The sequence below is a fragment of the Echinops telfairi genome, unplaced genomic scaffold, assembly GCF_000313985.2.
Source record: "Echinops telfairi isolate 266 unplaced genomic scaffold, ASM31398v2 ScPeMD7_25;HRSCAF=90, whole genome shotgun sequence".
Classification (NCBI taxonomy): domain Eukaryota; kingdom Metazoa; phylum Chordata; class Mammalia; order Afrosoricida; family Tenrecidae; genus Echinops; species Echinops telfairi.
This window is the reverse complement of record NW_022103922.1, coordinates 21,196,838-21,211,663: the sequence shown is the minus strand read 5'-3', so window position 1 is coordinate 21,211,663 and position 14,826 is coordinate 21,196,838. Positions and strand designations below refer to the sequence as shown.

At 43.4% G+C, this 14,826-nt stretch overlaps 2 protein-coding genes across 2 annotated transcripts; both read right to left on the bottom strand.

Annotated features, from left to right (window-relative positions):
- Positions 1-4,365: 4,365 nt before the first annotated feature.
- On the bottom strand, positions 4,366-4,950 carry LOC101647857 (interferon omega-1-like). The gene has a single exon (XM_004706563.1). It carries the CDS (start codon positions 4,948-4,950, stop codon positions 4,366-4,368), a length of 585 nt encoding a protein of 194 aa, XP_004706620.1.
- Positions 4,951-13,476: 8,526 nt separating this feature from the next.
- Positions 13,477-14,061, bottom strand: LOC101647541 (interferon omega-1-like). Its single transcript, XM_004706562.1, has one exon. The coding sequence runs from the start codon at positions 14,059-14,061 to the stop codon at positions 13,477-13,479; it is 585 nt and encodes a 194-aa protein (XP_004706619.1).
- Between the last annotated feature and the right edge of the window lie 765 nt (positions 14,062-14,826).

Below are 14,826 nucleotides of genomic sequence, written 5' to 3'. Positions count from 1 at the left end.
TAGATAAAAGTTACCTGGTCCATTGGCCAATGGAACTCTGTCCTTTGTTCCACCCAAACCTTGCTACACCTTTCCCAACACATACATGTCCCCACCTTCACTATATAAAATCTGAATAAGCAGGTTTTGTATTCTAAGCAGCTGGCTTATATCCACTTTGAAAGGAAACCCATAGGACCATTTAGGGTTCTCCAGAAAAGCAGAACTAACAATATCTCTGTATATTGTTATGGAGATCTGATACTGAGAGAGATTTTAAGATACAGGCTCATGTGATTGTGGAAGCTGGCAGGTCCAAAATTTTATAGGGCAACTGCAAACTTCTGCAGTCTTTAGCCCAATGTCCTTACACCAGGCAAGCCCAAAACGAGCAGAATATCGGTGTTTAAGTCTTGAGCAGAACCCTTCTGTAAACTGGCTCATGTCTGGGATTTGATTGAGGGGTATGATTCTGTTTGGTGATTCAAATTAGACCTTTTTCACTTGACCTAGAATTCTCCCGATTGTACGTAAAAAAGAAGAGTAGTTTTAGCATTTCAATGCACCTGAGAATTGCTGTTGTTGTTGTTGTTATTGTTAGGTGCCGTAGAGTTAGTCGTGACTCAACAGCAGAATGAAATAGGGCCCAGCCCTGCGCCATTCTCACCGTTACTGTGTTTAAGTCCATGGCTGCAGCCACGATGTCCATCCATCTCATCAAGGCCCTTGCTCTTTTACCCCGCCCCTCCACATGCTTACCAAGCCAGCTCTTTCTCCAGGGACTCTCTCCTGGCAGGTCCAAGGTCCATGAAATGAAGTCTCGCCATCTTTGCCTCTACCGGGCATTCTGGCTGTGCTTCTTCCACGACAAATTGGTTTGTTTTTTTGGGCGTTCCTGATACCTTCAGTATTCTTCGCCAGCATCATAATTCAAATGCTTCGATTCTTCTTCTTCTGTCTTCCTTATTCAATGTCCAACCTTCACATGCACATGAGGTGATTGAAAATACCAGGGCTTGGATCAGGCACACCTTAGTCTTTAAAGTAACCTCCTAGCTTTCCGACACTGTAAAGAACTCTTTGTGTAGGCTACTTTATTTGGAGCCCTGGGGGCATGTGGGTTAAGTGTTGGGCTGCTAACCTTTGGTTCATGTTTCAGCCAATGAACCAAGAACACTTTGAGCTGAAACATTAAATCCAGATCCTTGGCTTACTGGGTCCATAAATTTGATGTGGCGAGCCCTGGTGGTGTAGAGGTTACACATGGGGCTGCTAACTGCAAGGTCAGTAGTTCAAAACCATCAGCTACCCCACTGGAGAAAGATGCAGCCTTCTGCTCCCATAAAGAGCTACCATCTCGGAAACACACAGGGGCAGTTCTATCCTGTCTGTTGGCTTGCTATGAGTCAGAAACAGCTTGGTGGCAAATATGTTTTGCTTTGTTTATTTTTTAAACAATTTTATTGCCACCTAACCCATATATCACACAATATAATAGTTCAATCACATCAAGAAGAGTTGTACAATCATTACCACAATCAATTTTACAACATTCGCCCCCCCACACCCCATTTTCTTTTGTTGTGGTCCAGCTTTATGTTCTTTTCCCATTATCCCACATCCTTAACATCCATTCTAATCCACATTCCCCAGATTCATATCTATATATATTACAAAAACGATGTCATTATTTTAGAGTGCAGAGCACCTCCTCATAGGTCACATTTTTACCTCACCTCTGGGGACCTACTGGGACTGGAGGGGGTGGGTCTAGAAGTGTTTTGCTTGGCAGCCTCAAGGAATAGCATAATACGGTTTGTTTGCTTTTAACTCCTGGTCAATTCTGAATTGAATGTAAAAGCAGATTCGTGATAGCAGGAACTGAATAGGTGCAAAATCAAAAGCCAAAGGTGGATGGGGGAGCACTTGCCACTACACCTTAGAAATGTCAGCATTTGGAGACATGACAGGAGCTCTCCAGCTCTATGACACAAGAGAAACTCAAATCTGGTGTCCATCCAAAGACTGTAGCCATAATCTATAGGAATTACCAGTGATTAGATATTATAAAGTCATAAACATGCACATGACAGATATGAGAACCCGAGTAAGTGAGGGAGCAAAAACATAAAATGAAACTTGATTGTAAACGAGACTGAAATACAGAATTGGTACAAGCAAGCAAATGGTTTAGTATTGGCATTCACTACAATGTATTAGTATTTAAAGCAATGATCAATTATTGCTTATCCAAATAAATGAGCAATTCCTTTAAACACATCAAACATTGAAACTATCCATGGTTTGTGCCAATTCAGCTATTCTTTGCGACTTCTTGGAAAACCCATCACAAAAACCAACGACATAGTTTTTATAATATATACAGACACCCTAGGGACCAGCTTCTTTCACTCCTCCATTTCACACGAAACAGGCTTCCCCAAGTGATTTTCTAGACACAGTATCTCTTGTTACCCTTCTTGTGTTTCCTATGCGACTGTCTTCCATCTAGTTTCTACTATGCCACAGTCTGCTAAGTATCTCTTTTTAGATCCATTCTTTTTAGAGGCCTGGTGGCCCCGTAGGGTAAGCATCGGGCTGCTAACCACACGGTGGCCAGTTCAAACCCACCGTCCACTGCTCATGAGATAGATGAAGCTGTCTGCTCCCATAAAGATTCGAAACATCCTGAACCCCTAAGAAAAACACTTCTACTCAGCTCTAATGGATCATCGTCATGAGTCCACATTGAATGGATGGCAGTGGACTGATGTGGTGTGGGCGTAGAACCACTGGGACCAGTCAGTCCTATCCTTTCCCAGCCTCACGGCTCTGTGTTTTCTTACCCTTCCTTTCGTCTCTTCTCACCCTGCTCCTTCCCTCTGCCCTTTGCACTGCACTGGCTCTTTGACCTTGCACTTGACAGCGTCTCCTCCTCCCTACCTTTCCCTGTTGCTGGTGCCAAAGTTCAATTTCAGATCACTTCTCGTTGCACATTCCATCCATAAATAACCACATCCATTCTTTTTTTCTGTGTGTAAGGGGTGGTGATGGATATTCTTTTGTTTAACGACTGATTCTTCTCTGCAATCCCATTTGCCAAATGAAACAGTCACATAAAAGAATATAATATGTTCATTAACGTCAACAGAGAAACTATGATTCATTTCATCCCACATGATAATGATATACTGACAATTTTATGTAGCAATTGAACAATGTAAGCAAGTTTATGTAATTCTTTAAAATCCAACAATTTTAAAGTAAACAGTACAACATTTATAAATAAAATGAGATCATGAGTGCTTTCAGAAACTCTCTCTCTTTGTTCTGCACTGTTGTCTATCAACCTTTCAACTTTTGGGGACTCAGGTAATCCTTCCTGAACTCAAATTGCCCATTAAAGTAAAAGTTGAACATAGAAAAACAGTTTTAGGATAAACAAAAGAATGCTTTGAAGAACATTGAAATAGCACATGTATACAGCACACTAAGAGTTGTTGAACCCGTGAACCTTTTAGCCTTCTCTTTTGAAACCACATCCATTCTTAGGATGCCATTACAATGAAAACTATCTTGTTTGTTCTTCTACCCCTGGTATTGGTGGTTGATGCTAGCCACATGCACCCAACTGCCAGTAAGATTTCTGAACTTGCATGTGTCCCAGGCACCCACCATACGAAGGACACCTACTAGTTTTCTCTTTTCTGAAGCAGGTGTCCCTAAAGTTTCTGGTCGGTGAATATTATTTTCTTTTATTTCTCTTTGTAGTGGCTAATGTATTGTTAATACTGTTTTCATGTCTTGTTCCCTATAAAACTGAAAGTTCCAACAGAGAAAAAAATGTGCTTAATTCCCTTGGGGTTTTTTAATGGCAATTTTTATTCAATCTGCCTTGGAGATTCTCAGTTTATGCATACGATAAAAATGAATGAATGAGCCCATTAATTTTAATCCCCCATCCTTTAGTTTGGTTTCAAAACCAGAGGGGGATTTTGTTTGTAAAGTTAACAGAGTCAAGAAGTTGTCTTTGATAAGATTTTAATGAAGGAAAATACAAAATTAATAAATAGAAAGGTGAGTATGTTTTATAAAATGTAATACAATGTAAAGGTAAACATGATATTTCAAATACAACAAGCCAAAGTGAATCAATAAACACAAATAAATAAATAAATTGATAAATAGATAAATAAATAGATAGATGGTCATCTATTAGAGGCTGATGCGTCTGCAGATGACAGATTTTAACGTATGTCTGCTGAATACTACTGGCAAAGTCATAGTTCAGTTCAATAAATTCTGTGACTAAAGCAGAAGAGTCTTTTGAAACAACCACAGGCATGTACGTAAGTGTGGTACGGATATCAGTCTTTGAGAGTCGAGTTAAGATGAGCCCAGGGCTCCATCCTTTCTTCTTAATCCCTCCTGCAAGTTTGCTGATGAAGAGAAGGCTCTTCTGATTTCCACTCTGACGACTTCCCAGGCACAGTCACTGTAGACCTTCTCTTTCAGATAGAGACGAATTCTCCAGAAGTACCTCTTCACAGCCAGGGTTGGGCCCTCCATCGCCGAGACAGATTCTTCCTCTCCCATCAGCTGCACCAAGCAGGTCTCCAGGTCTTCCAGCTGCTGATGGAGCTCACTGTGGAGCTGGTCCAGGAGGGTGGTGTTCCAGGCAGCAGAGGCGCGCTCTGAGTGGAAGAGGTTGAAGATCTGCTCCAGCATCTCATGGAACACGGAGAGGGCCTGGGCTTTCTGGAGCTGGCTGCCACCCATCTCCTGAGGGAATCTGAAGTCCTTTCTGTCCTTCACACACGAGAAGGGGGAGAGTTTCCTCATTTGATCGAGAAGCACCGGGGTCTTCTTACTCGCCAGGAAGTGGCTCTGAGGCAGATCACAGCCCAGAGATGGAACAGGGCCACAGCTGAGCACCACCAAGGCAGTCAGTAGAGAGAGCAGGAGGGCCATGGGGAAAGCTGAGGATGCTGCTGGCTGGACTGAGCTGGTTGTTGTCTGGTTGAGCCTTGCACCCTAGAGTCTCTGAAGACGATCTTTCTACCATGGCATTTAAATAGGGAACAGAAGAATTTCATTTTCTGAACATGCCCCTAAAATTTGGTTCCATTTTTTGGTTTTCATTTGGTTTCGTATGTAGCCTGAGCAGATGTCATCAATCTAAACACTTGATTTTTGCAATACAAGTTTAATTTTCCCAATACATTTTAGATGCTATAATCCAAGTGGATATTTATCAATGAAATGAGAAACACTTTTATCCTAGAGTCAGAAATATCTACATATATGGGTGTGTATATTTAATCCACTCACACCACTTAAATTTTTATATAAATATATAAATATTGTTCTTCACAAAATATGTAAATATTGTGCCAGGAAGCAACTTAAAGCTTATTCTGGCTCCATTTTTGCCCTCCTCACTTTACATATAGAGTCAGGCTCCTTTAGCCCTTTGGATTTTTATATTCCATTAAGGATTTACCTGATCATTAGTAGCAAATAGTTCTTTATAACCAAGGACTAGATTTTATACTGCTTTGCTCCCAGCTGAGGTTTATGATTTTTCACGAGTGAGAATCTCCAACCCTTCCTTTGAGAAACATTCATTTAGGTCCATGTGATTTTGCTTCACTGGGGCCACCAGGTTATGATTTCAGAACCCTTGGCCTTGATTTCCATTGTGTTCTACTGGACATCTAGAGTTCTCCCCTGCCTGTGCCAAATCCCAGAGCAGGGTCTTCACTCTCGGTCGGTGTTATGGGTGTGGACTTTCGAATTCAAGGACCCATTCGTTTTTAGCCTTTCCCTCCCAAACTCCCTCATTCACAGGACAGTCGTCCCACTGGTTAGCACGCTCTTGTCCTCTTGTCTAGAATGACAGTGTTCCCAGGCAGAACTCCCCAGACTCACTCTGTGAGCATAACTCACCACTTCCCGGTGACTTTATAACTCCTTTACTGGGAGGACTTGGTTTCCGTGTCAAACGCGTTAATCCTCCAGAATCCCCACCCATGTTCCTTGAATGTTGGTATGAAGGACCTTCGTTCTCAATGGTGACCTTATTCTTTCCTGACCCATGTGCTTAGGTATCAAATATGTCCACAGCCTTCAGATGCTGACAGCAAATGCTTCTCATCTCTTTTTACCTTCTGTAAACTCATTTTTATTTTGCCAGATATAGCTTCTATTATTCACTCTTTTTCTTAAACGATTGAACACATGTTAGGCTCATGTCTTATGAGCTGGACATGGGATTCAATGATGATGCTGTGTCCTAGTAGAACTTCTGTCACGGGTGTCCTGGCCTGCAGGTGCTGATCTTCTCAGCCTAATCCCTGGGGGCCTTTTTGTTCCCCACCTCTACCCACTCTGAGAGTGCCGGGCCATGAGGTATGGTGTCGGGGAGAAATAGTCTCCTTTTCCTTAATCGTTTATAACAATACTCATTTAAAACTCAAGGGAAGCATATGCCTGGGACTATGTTCCTAATTGGACACCTGAAACAGTTTCTGACTTCTGAAGTAAAGGTAATGGTGGACTCCACCAGGTTAGGGTTGCTGCTCTTGCACTTCGACTTCATCTTGAGGTTAATACAAATGAAAGGAAGGAAAAGAAAGATTAATGGCTGTGTGTTTTTCTCTTTAATTTTCAAGACGCTAGCTTTTTGTTTCTCATTTCAAGTTTCCTGGAAAGCAAAAGTTGGCAGTTGGTTACAGGCAAAAAAGAAAACAGCACAAGGTCTCAATGTCACGAAAGTGAAAGAAGGAAGCATGGCCTTAGCTGACACCAGGAAAATGTCCGTGCGCAAGCATTCAATGCAGCAAAATCGAGCACTGGGCTGTGCCAGGGGGATGAGCAGAGCTGATGCTGCAGTGGACAAAGGCGGTAGGATGGCAGCTTCGGCTAGAGCAGTGGTTCTCAACCTTCCTAGTGCACGACCCTTTCATTCAGTTCCTCATGTGGTGGTGACCCCCCAACCGTAACATTATTTCCATTGCTGCTTCATCACTGTCATTTTGCTACTGTTATGAATCGGGCGACCCCTGTGAAAGGGTCGCTCAACCCCCAAAGGGGTCGTGACCCACAGGTTAAGAATAGCTGTGCTAGAGGCTCAAAGGGACCAATGGACAGCCTGTGGTTTTGCAAGACCAGTACTTGAGCTTTCTTCATTGAATGCAGCTGTGATTAGCTCTGAGGAGAGAAAGGAGATGTGACATGTACCACCTCATAAGAAACTAACAACCAGGACCCTAGTTGCCAGAATACACATCCCTTCTGGCAGGATCTTGTGTGATATCCTTTTCCTAGCTAACAAATTCAATATGCCCATGCAAAGATGATGTTTCAAAAACAGAAGCAAAAGAAAGAGAAGTGAATGACCTTCACAGATTCTCTTATAAATCGATAATGATAATAATGCAACATGCTAACATGAATTTTATTGCATGCTAACCATGGACCAGCTATTGCCCTACAATAGTTTAGAAATATGAATTCAATTCTCTCAACAACTCTATGTGGGTGACACCAGTTTATCAAACGTTTAGGAGCCCTAGCAGTGCAACAGTTCAGCACTCAGCTCTTCATCCACAGGTCAGTAGTTCAAAGCCACCAGTAGCTCCGCGAGAGAAGAGGCCTGCCCATCTGCTCTCTTGAGGGTAATCTGTCTGTCCTATGGGGTTTCTATGAGACAGATTTTCAGAGTTGACTCAAAAGTGCAAACAGCAGCAAGGTCAACCTTTTTTACAGAGAACTGGAAATCTTGGGGGATGAACTATTTCCAGCATATCACAGATCCAAGATAAAACCTCAGAGAGAGTGAACACGATGACTTGCCTAAAAACGACATTCCAGGAAGTGAAGGCAGAATTGACATGAGATGCATGAATGGAGGAAGAATCCGGGTATTAAATCCATAGGGAGTGTGAAATAACAAAGAATTCTGAGGCACTACCAATGCCAAAGGATTCTGGGGGTTCTAGATTATAGATAACAGAAGAATTCAAAGACAAAATAGTTTTTAAGGAGTATAAGGAATTAGATATTTTCCCATTTTAAAAAAATCTTAAAATTCATGAATGATTTCATTAGTGAACTATATTGCCTTGATTTGCCCATCAACTACTAACACCCTCAGGTCAATTCTGAGTCGGTGGTTCTATGTAGGAGTCCCCAGATTTATGTCTTCATGAAAGCAGACAGCCTCATCTTTCTCCATCACAGCGGCTGATGGGTTTGAACTCTCATGCCCCAGTTAGCAAGCAGGTCAAAGCCTAACCCACAGCACCCTAAATCTATTTATTTTCAACTCCTGACTATTCTTGTGAGTTGAAGACTACCTAAGATGCACCTAACAATGTGCACTCTGACAACAGTCCGGGCCTATGGGCTCCGGCTTTCCTCTTTAAATCTGCGCTGACTCCCTGAGAGACTTCTTCAGGGGCAATTGGTGCTCAGGGCCAAGTGAAACAGCCTGTTCTCTCTCCTACAGCTCAGATTGGACTTCCTGCTGTCTACTGATACCCACTTCCATCACGTGGATTCTGACGCATAGCAACTCTGTCGGTGGTCTCTGTGGTTACCAATTTTTACAGGAGCACACAGCCTCATCTTTCTTGTGCATCATGGTTGCTGAGTTTAAACCCACAAATCTGGAATTTGCAGTCCAACACTACTCCACACAAAAACACTTAGTAGTACGAGAGAAAAATTAATTGACCTGATGGGCCTGCAGAAAGTGTCTCAAACGGTCCCTGATCCATTAGTAGGCCACTGGAGATCCCTTTGCAGAGGGGTCTCGGGGAGGAGATGAGCCAGTCAGGGTGCGATGTAGCAACAATGAAAAATACAACTTTCCTCTAGTTCCTAAATGTTTCCTCCTCGCTCCCACTATCATGACACGAATTCTACCTTGCAAGTCTGGCTAGACCAGAGGATGTACACTGGTACAGATAGGAACTGGAAACACAGGGAATCCAGGGCGGATGATCCCTACGGGACCAGTGGTGTGAGTGGAGATACTGGGAGGGTAGAGGGAGAGTGGGTAGGAAAGAGGGAAGGAACTATATGTGACCTTCTCCTTGGGGGACAGACAACCGGAAAGTGGGTGAAGGGAGACATTGGACAGGGCAAGATATGACAAAATAACAATTTAGAAATTATCAAGGGCTCATGAGGGAGAGGGGGCGGGGAGGGAGGGGAAAAATGAAGACCTGATGCTGGGGGCTTAAGTGGAGAGGAAATGTTTTGAGAATGATGAGGGCAATGAATGTACAAATGCGCTTTACACAATTGATGTGTGTGTGGATTGTGATAAGAGTTGTATGAGCTCCTAATAAAATGATTTTTTAAAAAAAGGTCCTGATCACACTTTAAGAAACATGTCTATGGGGTTGGGGGGGGGGCGTGGAACCCTCTAAGATAGATGAGCTGGTGATTGTACAACTCCCCTTGATGTGATTGAATGACTAAACTGTTCAGTTGTATGATATGTGAACTGTGTGCCGATGTGCCAATAAAACTTGGGGGGGAAGGAAACTTGTCTATAGGAAAGTGGAAGTCTTTATTACCCTTCTATGAGTGTTGGATGTAGTGACGTGAACTGTGCAAGTGTGTCTATGAGCGCTGACAAAAGAATCCAAATGCAGTGAGTTTAAGGGGTTTTGTTTTGGTTTTTTGGCCTGCTATATTCCTAGCATTCGGGCTGTCAATCCTCGAAAATATACCATTTTCAGACACTGGAGATGAAATATACCATGGAAATGACCATAGTACAGAGTAGAACATACACCAGGCATCAGTGGTATCTCCGCTAGGAAGCAAAATGTGTATGACAACAATAGTAAAAGCAGGGCAGCAACAGGAACTCAGGGAGCCAGACCATGAAAGCTCGTGATCCTTGAGATGGAATTACTTGTCGTACTGAAACTGGGGAGAAGGAACGTATCTGGGCCAGGCCAGCTCGGCAAGTCCCTGCTCCGTCCTTGTGAACCCTTGCATTGACTCGGGGGCTATCACCCATTCCACCCTGCCTTGCTGCACCTAGCTGTCAGTTCCTGCCCTTCTCAGGATGTGGGGTCCCTGGTGTCTGTCCTGGGGGATGCCAGAGCTCTACACCTGCATAATGGGAGCCAGATGTTTGGGTGGCCCTGTAAGCTAGAGACCACTAGCCCCCACCACCTTCTCCTAGACCTGGGTGGGAAACTTCAGGCTGCTGGGCCCACCAGAAAATCATCAAAATCATCGAACATCACTTGCCTCACCAAAGAGAAGCCGTTCCAGCCATCACATTAGGGGTGAGTTCATTAAATGGGTGACAAAGATAGCAAGCTACTTTTAAAAAATCATTTTATTGGGGGCTTGTACAACTCTTATCAAAATCCATCCATCCATCCATTGTGTCAAGCACATTTATACATTTGTTGTCCTCATCATTCTCATAACATTAGCTTTCTACTTGAGCCCTTGGTATCAGCTCCTCATTTTTCCCCTCCCTCATGAGCCCTTGATAATTTATTAATTATTATTCTTTTTCCATGTCTTACACTGTCCGACGTCTCCCTTCACCTGCTTTTCTGCTGTCCATCCCCCAGGGAGGGGGTTATATGTAGATCCTTGTAATTAGTTCCCCTTTTCTCCCCCACCTTCCCTCCACCCTCCTGGTATTGCCACTCTCACCACTGGTCCTGAAGGGTTCATCTGTCCTGGATTCCCTGTGTTTCCCGTTCCTATCTGTATCAGTGTACATCCTCTGGTCTAGCCGGATTTGTAAGGTAGAATTGGGATCTTGATAGTGGGGGAGAGAGGGAGAAAGCATTAAAGAACTAGAGGAAAGTTGTGTGTTTCATCATTGCTACACTACACCCTGACTGGCTCATCTCCTCCCTGTGATCCTTCTGTAAGGGGATGTCCAGCTGAGCAGGCTAATTGTGTGTATGTGTGTGTATGAGAAAGAGCTTTATATACAAGAGCAGTTGAATATTGAGAAAACACTCCAGCCCAGTCCAGATCAAGTCCATAAGCCCAATATTAGCCCAGATGCCTGATGGTAATCTATAAAGTCCTCTTCAGACTCACAAAACCCATGCAATGATGTTGAATGCAGGAAGATCACAGGCCAATGTGTCCAAAGTCTTGTGGATCCAGTGGTGGTAGAAGCATCTCAGCACTGGTAGGGGGACTCCATGTGGTTCCTCCAGTTCCCAGTACATGGGGTCTATCAGCGTAGTGTCATGTGTCTTGTCAGTAGAGTGTCTCTCAGGGAGGGAGCCTGTGTCCCGCGTGCAGTGAGCTGTTTATCTCTTTGCCCTCGGATCAAACTGCAACCTTATTGATAGATTAAACTCCACCCCTTCAGTCTTAAGTCTCTCTCAAATTGACAACAGGTTAGGTAACTACCACACAACCAATTTTCTGTTCCACCTTAAGGAGTCTTGATTTAGCATCTTGCGAGACTTTGAAAGGTGAGATAGTGTCTTCTGTTACACCCTTATTTAGTGTCTCAGATAAAACCAACTTCCAAGAATTGGCCAGAAACCTGAACTTCTGTTGGTTGAAATTTGGTGGCTCTGAAGGAAGCTGGTCAGACTGTGATTGATGTCCCTGAGCTGACTGGGTTTCCTGAAATGCTAGAGGATCTCCTGGCTGTGGGGTGGGGGGTGAGGAGAGAAGAACCGGATATTCTAATATGTATTTTACAGATGTCATTTCATTACGTCTTACATAGGATGAAGAAAACGATGAATCCATGGGATGAAGGAGGCCATTTGCATGAGACTGTAACAGTGTCCACAGGATTCACAGCCAGGTGGTTACATTATAAAGCATGGAAAGCCAAGGAAACATCACAAAATCAGTTCGGTGCAGTCACAGGCAAGACTGAGTTTCTTTCCTTCTCCACACTCGGTCTTCAAGTGTTCCCTCACCAAATGCCCCGTTTGCTCTCAATGTGTCAATCAATGGACCTTTGCTGAAAAGGAACACAAACTCTCACATCTTCACTGATATCTGTGCTCCCTTCTAGAAGATTCTGCTCCCTGGGGTCACTCAGGGTAGTGTCTGATCTAGGCCTTTCAGAAGCTCCACATTGCTCTTCATGTCCAATCTGACAACAAATAAAGCTCAAGACAAGGACTCTCAGCTCTGAAGACAGCCGGTGAACACATGCTGAGGGCAGGCTCTCCGAGGGCCAGAACCCTGGTAAGCCAGGCAAGGAGCCTGAACCAAGGCTTTTACATTCTACGCTGGAACTCCTGCCCCCATCACACCTAATACACGTCTGCGAGTTTGGGGTATAAACCTTCGGCCCCACTCTTCTTGCCTTACTTCACCTGTTGCCATAGGTTGATCTTTGGATCTTTACTGAAAGTCCCCATTCTCCATATCTGTTCATTCTAATAATTACTCTAGAAAAATGATAATAAGGAAAAACTCTCTTGTGTGGGCTGGACTTTGGGTGTGCTTATCAAATTAATGTCTATGTTTTGTTGTTGCTTTTTAACATTGGTAAAGCTGGACATCACTGAATGCAGGAACATGAGAGAAGGTGATTCCAGCGACATACAAATAGGGCAACCAAAGCCACAGGCTCACACAAGCACAGCCCAGAGGCAGCCAGGTTCCCCAGCATCTAAAGCACATCGCTGCCATAGGCAACTCCCAGCAGAGAAGATGCACTTAAACCGAGTCTGAAGCCAGTGTCCTGCTCTTCTGGAATAGTCACAAAAGGTTCTTGACTAGGATGGAGGGGGCATGGGGCGATGGAGAAAAAAATGATACATCGAAGGTCCTCATATTTTCATCAACTGATCAATATACAACTTTGTTTTATGTACATTTCCCCTAAAAGGAGTTAATGGGTTGGTGATCTATTAAAATTTAATTCACAGCCAACATCGACAGTAGCTCATGTTTGAACAAAGCTTATCAATACATGTGCTTCATTAACAGCAGCTCCCCAATGTGGCACATAAATATTCAGTTGATATGTATGGTGGGAATGAAATGAATGAATGAGTCAATAAGGTTTACCATTCATTATTCAAATAGGTTAACCAACAAAGCATTACTTTGGTCTTTAAGAATAAACAAATTCAGGAAGTTTTTCTTTGGTTGAAATTTAATAAATAAAGCACAAAATTTAATATAATAGAAAGGGGAATATAAATCTTAATACAAAAGTCAGTGTGAACATTTTAGCATTTGAAATAGTTAAGTATGAAAACACAAGCCTGAGTGAATAAATAAATATAACTAAATAGATAAATAAATAAAATATAGATTCTATTCTTTACAAAACCAAGGCAGTCATTTCCGAGAGGCTGATGTTTTCTGTGGCTGACGATTTTTACATATACTTGCTTACTACTACTGACAATGTAATTTCTTCATAAATTCTGTGACAAAACCAAGAGTCTTTTGAAACAACCACAGGCATGTACGTAAGTGTGGTGCGGATATCAGTCTTTGAGAGTCGAGTTAAGATGAGCCCAGGGCTCCATCCTTTCTTCTTAATCCCTCCTGCAAGTTTGCTGATGAAGAGAAGGCTCTTCTGATTTCCACTCTGACGACTTCCCAGGCACAGTCACTGTAGACCTTCTCTTTCAGATAGAGACGAATTCTCCAGAAGTACCTCTTCACAGCCAGGGTTGGGCCCTCCATCGCCGAGACAGATTCTTCCTCTCCCATCAGCTGCACCAAGCAGGTCTCCAGGTCTTCCAGCTGCTGATGGAGCTCGCTGTGGAGCTGGTCCAGGAGGGTGGTGTTCCAGGCAGCAGAGGCGCGCTCTGAGTGGAAGAGGTTGAAGATCTGCTCCAGCATCTCATGGAACACGGAGAGGGCCTGGGCTTTCTGGAGCTGGCTGCCACCCATCTCCTGAGGGAATCTGAAGTCCTTTCTGTCCTTCACACACGAGAAGGGGGAGAGTTTCCTCATTTGATCGAGAAGCACCGGGGTCTTCTTACTCGCCAGGAAGTGGCTCTGAGGCAGATCACAGCCCAGAGATGGAACAGGGCCACAGCTGAGCACCACCAAGGCAGTCAGTAGAGAGAGCAGGAGGGCCATGGGGAAAGCGGAGGATGCTGCTGGCCGGACTGAGCTGGTTGTCTGGTTGAGCCTTGCACCCTAGAGTCTCTGAAGACGTTCTTTCTACCATGGCATTTAAATAGGGAACAGAAGAATTTCATTTTCTGGACATCCCTCTGAACTTTTACTTCTTTTTTTTTTGGTTTCCATTTACTTGTCCTCCAAATAGTCTGAGATGTCATCAATCTAAACACTGAATTTTTGTAATAGAATTTAAGTTTTTAATAAACTTTGGATGCCATAATATAACTGGATATTTATCAAAGAAATAAGAAATAACTTTATCCTAGAGTCAAGAGTGTGCGTATAAAATGTATAAGTATAAATGCACAGAGAGGATCATATGCCGGCCCCACTATGAGACACAACATCATCCCTCACTGATCCATGGCCCCATGGGGGACAACCTGGAGACAAAGTGTCAGGATTGCACCTGGTATGATCTCACCACACCAAGGCAAAACACTAACAGCGTGCGGCAGAGCAGCTGGGGGGGGCGGGGAGTGTGAGCAGAGCAGGGAGGTCCCAAGGATAGACTTTGGGGCTAGGGTGTGGCACCCCATTGGATTCAACTGGAGGGCACTCCTAGAAGTCAATAAATAGACCTTGAACTATTTACAGGTTTTTCTTCTTTTTAATTTTTATTTATTTATTTTTTTGTTGTCGTCGTGTTTTCTTTTGTCACTTTGATTTGCTATGTCTTGTTTTTTTGTGCATATTCTTATCTCTGCAGGTCTATCTAGA

Coding starts and splice junctions, on each gene's coding strand:
- LOC101647857 (XM_004706563.1), bottom strand. CDS start 4,950: ATGGCCCTCCTGCTCTCTCTACTGACTGCCTTGGTGGTGCTCAGCTGT.
- LOC101647541 (XM_004706562.1), bottom strand. CDS start 14,061: ATGGCCCTCCTGCTCTCTCTACTGACTGCCTTGGTGGTGCTCAGCTGT.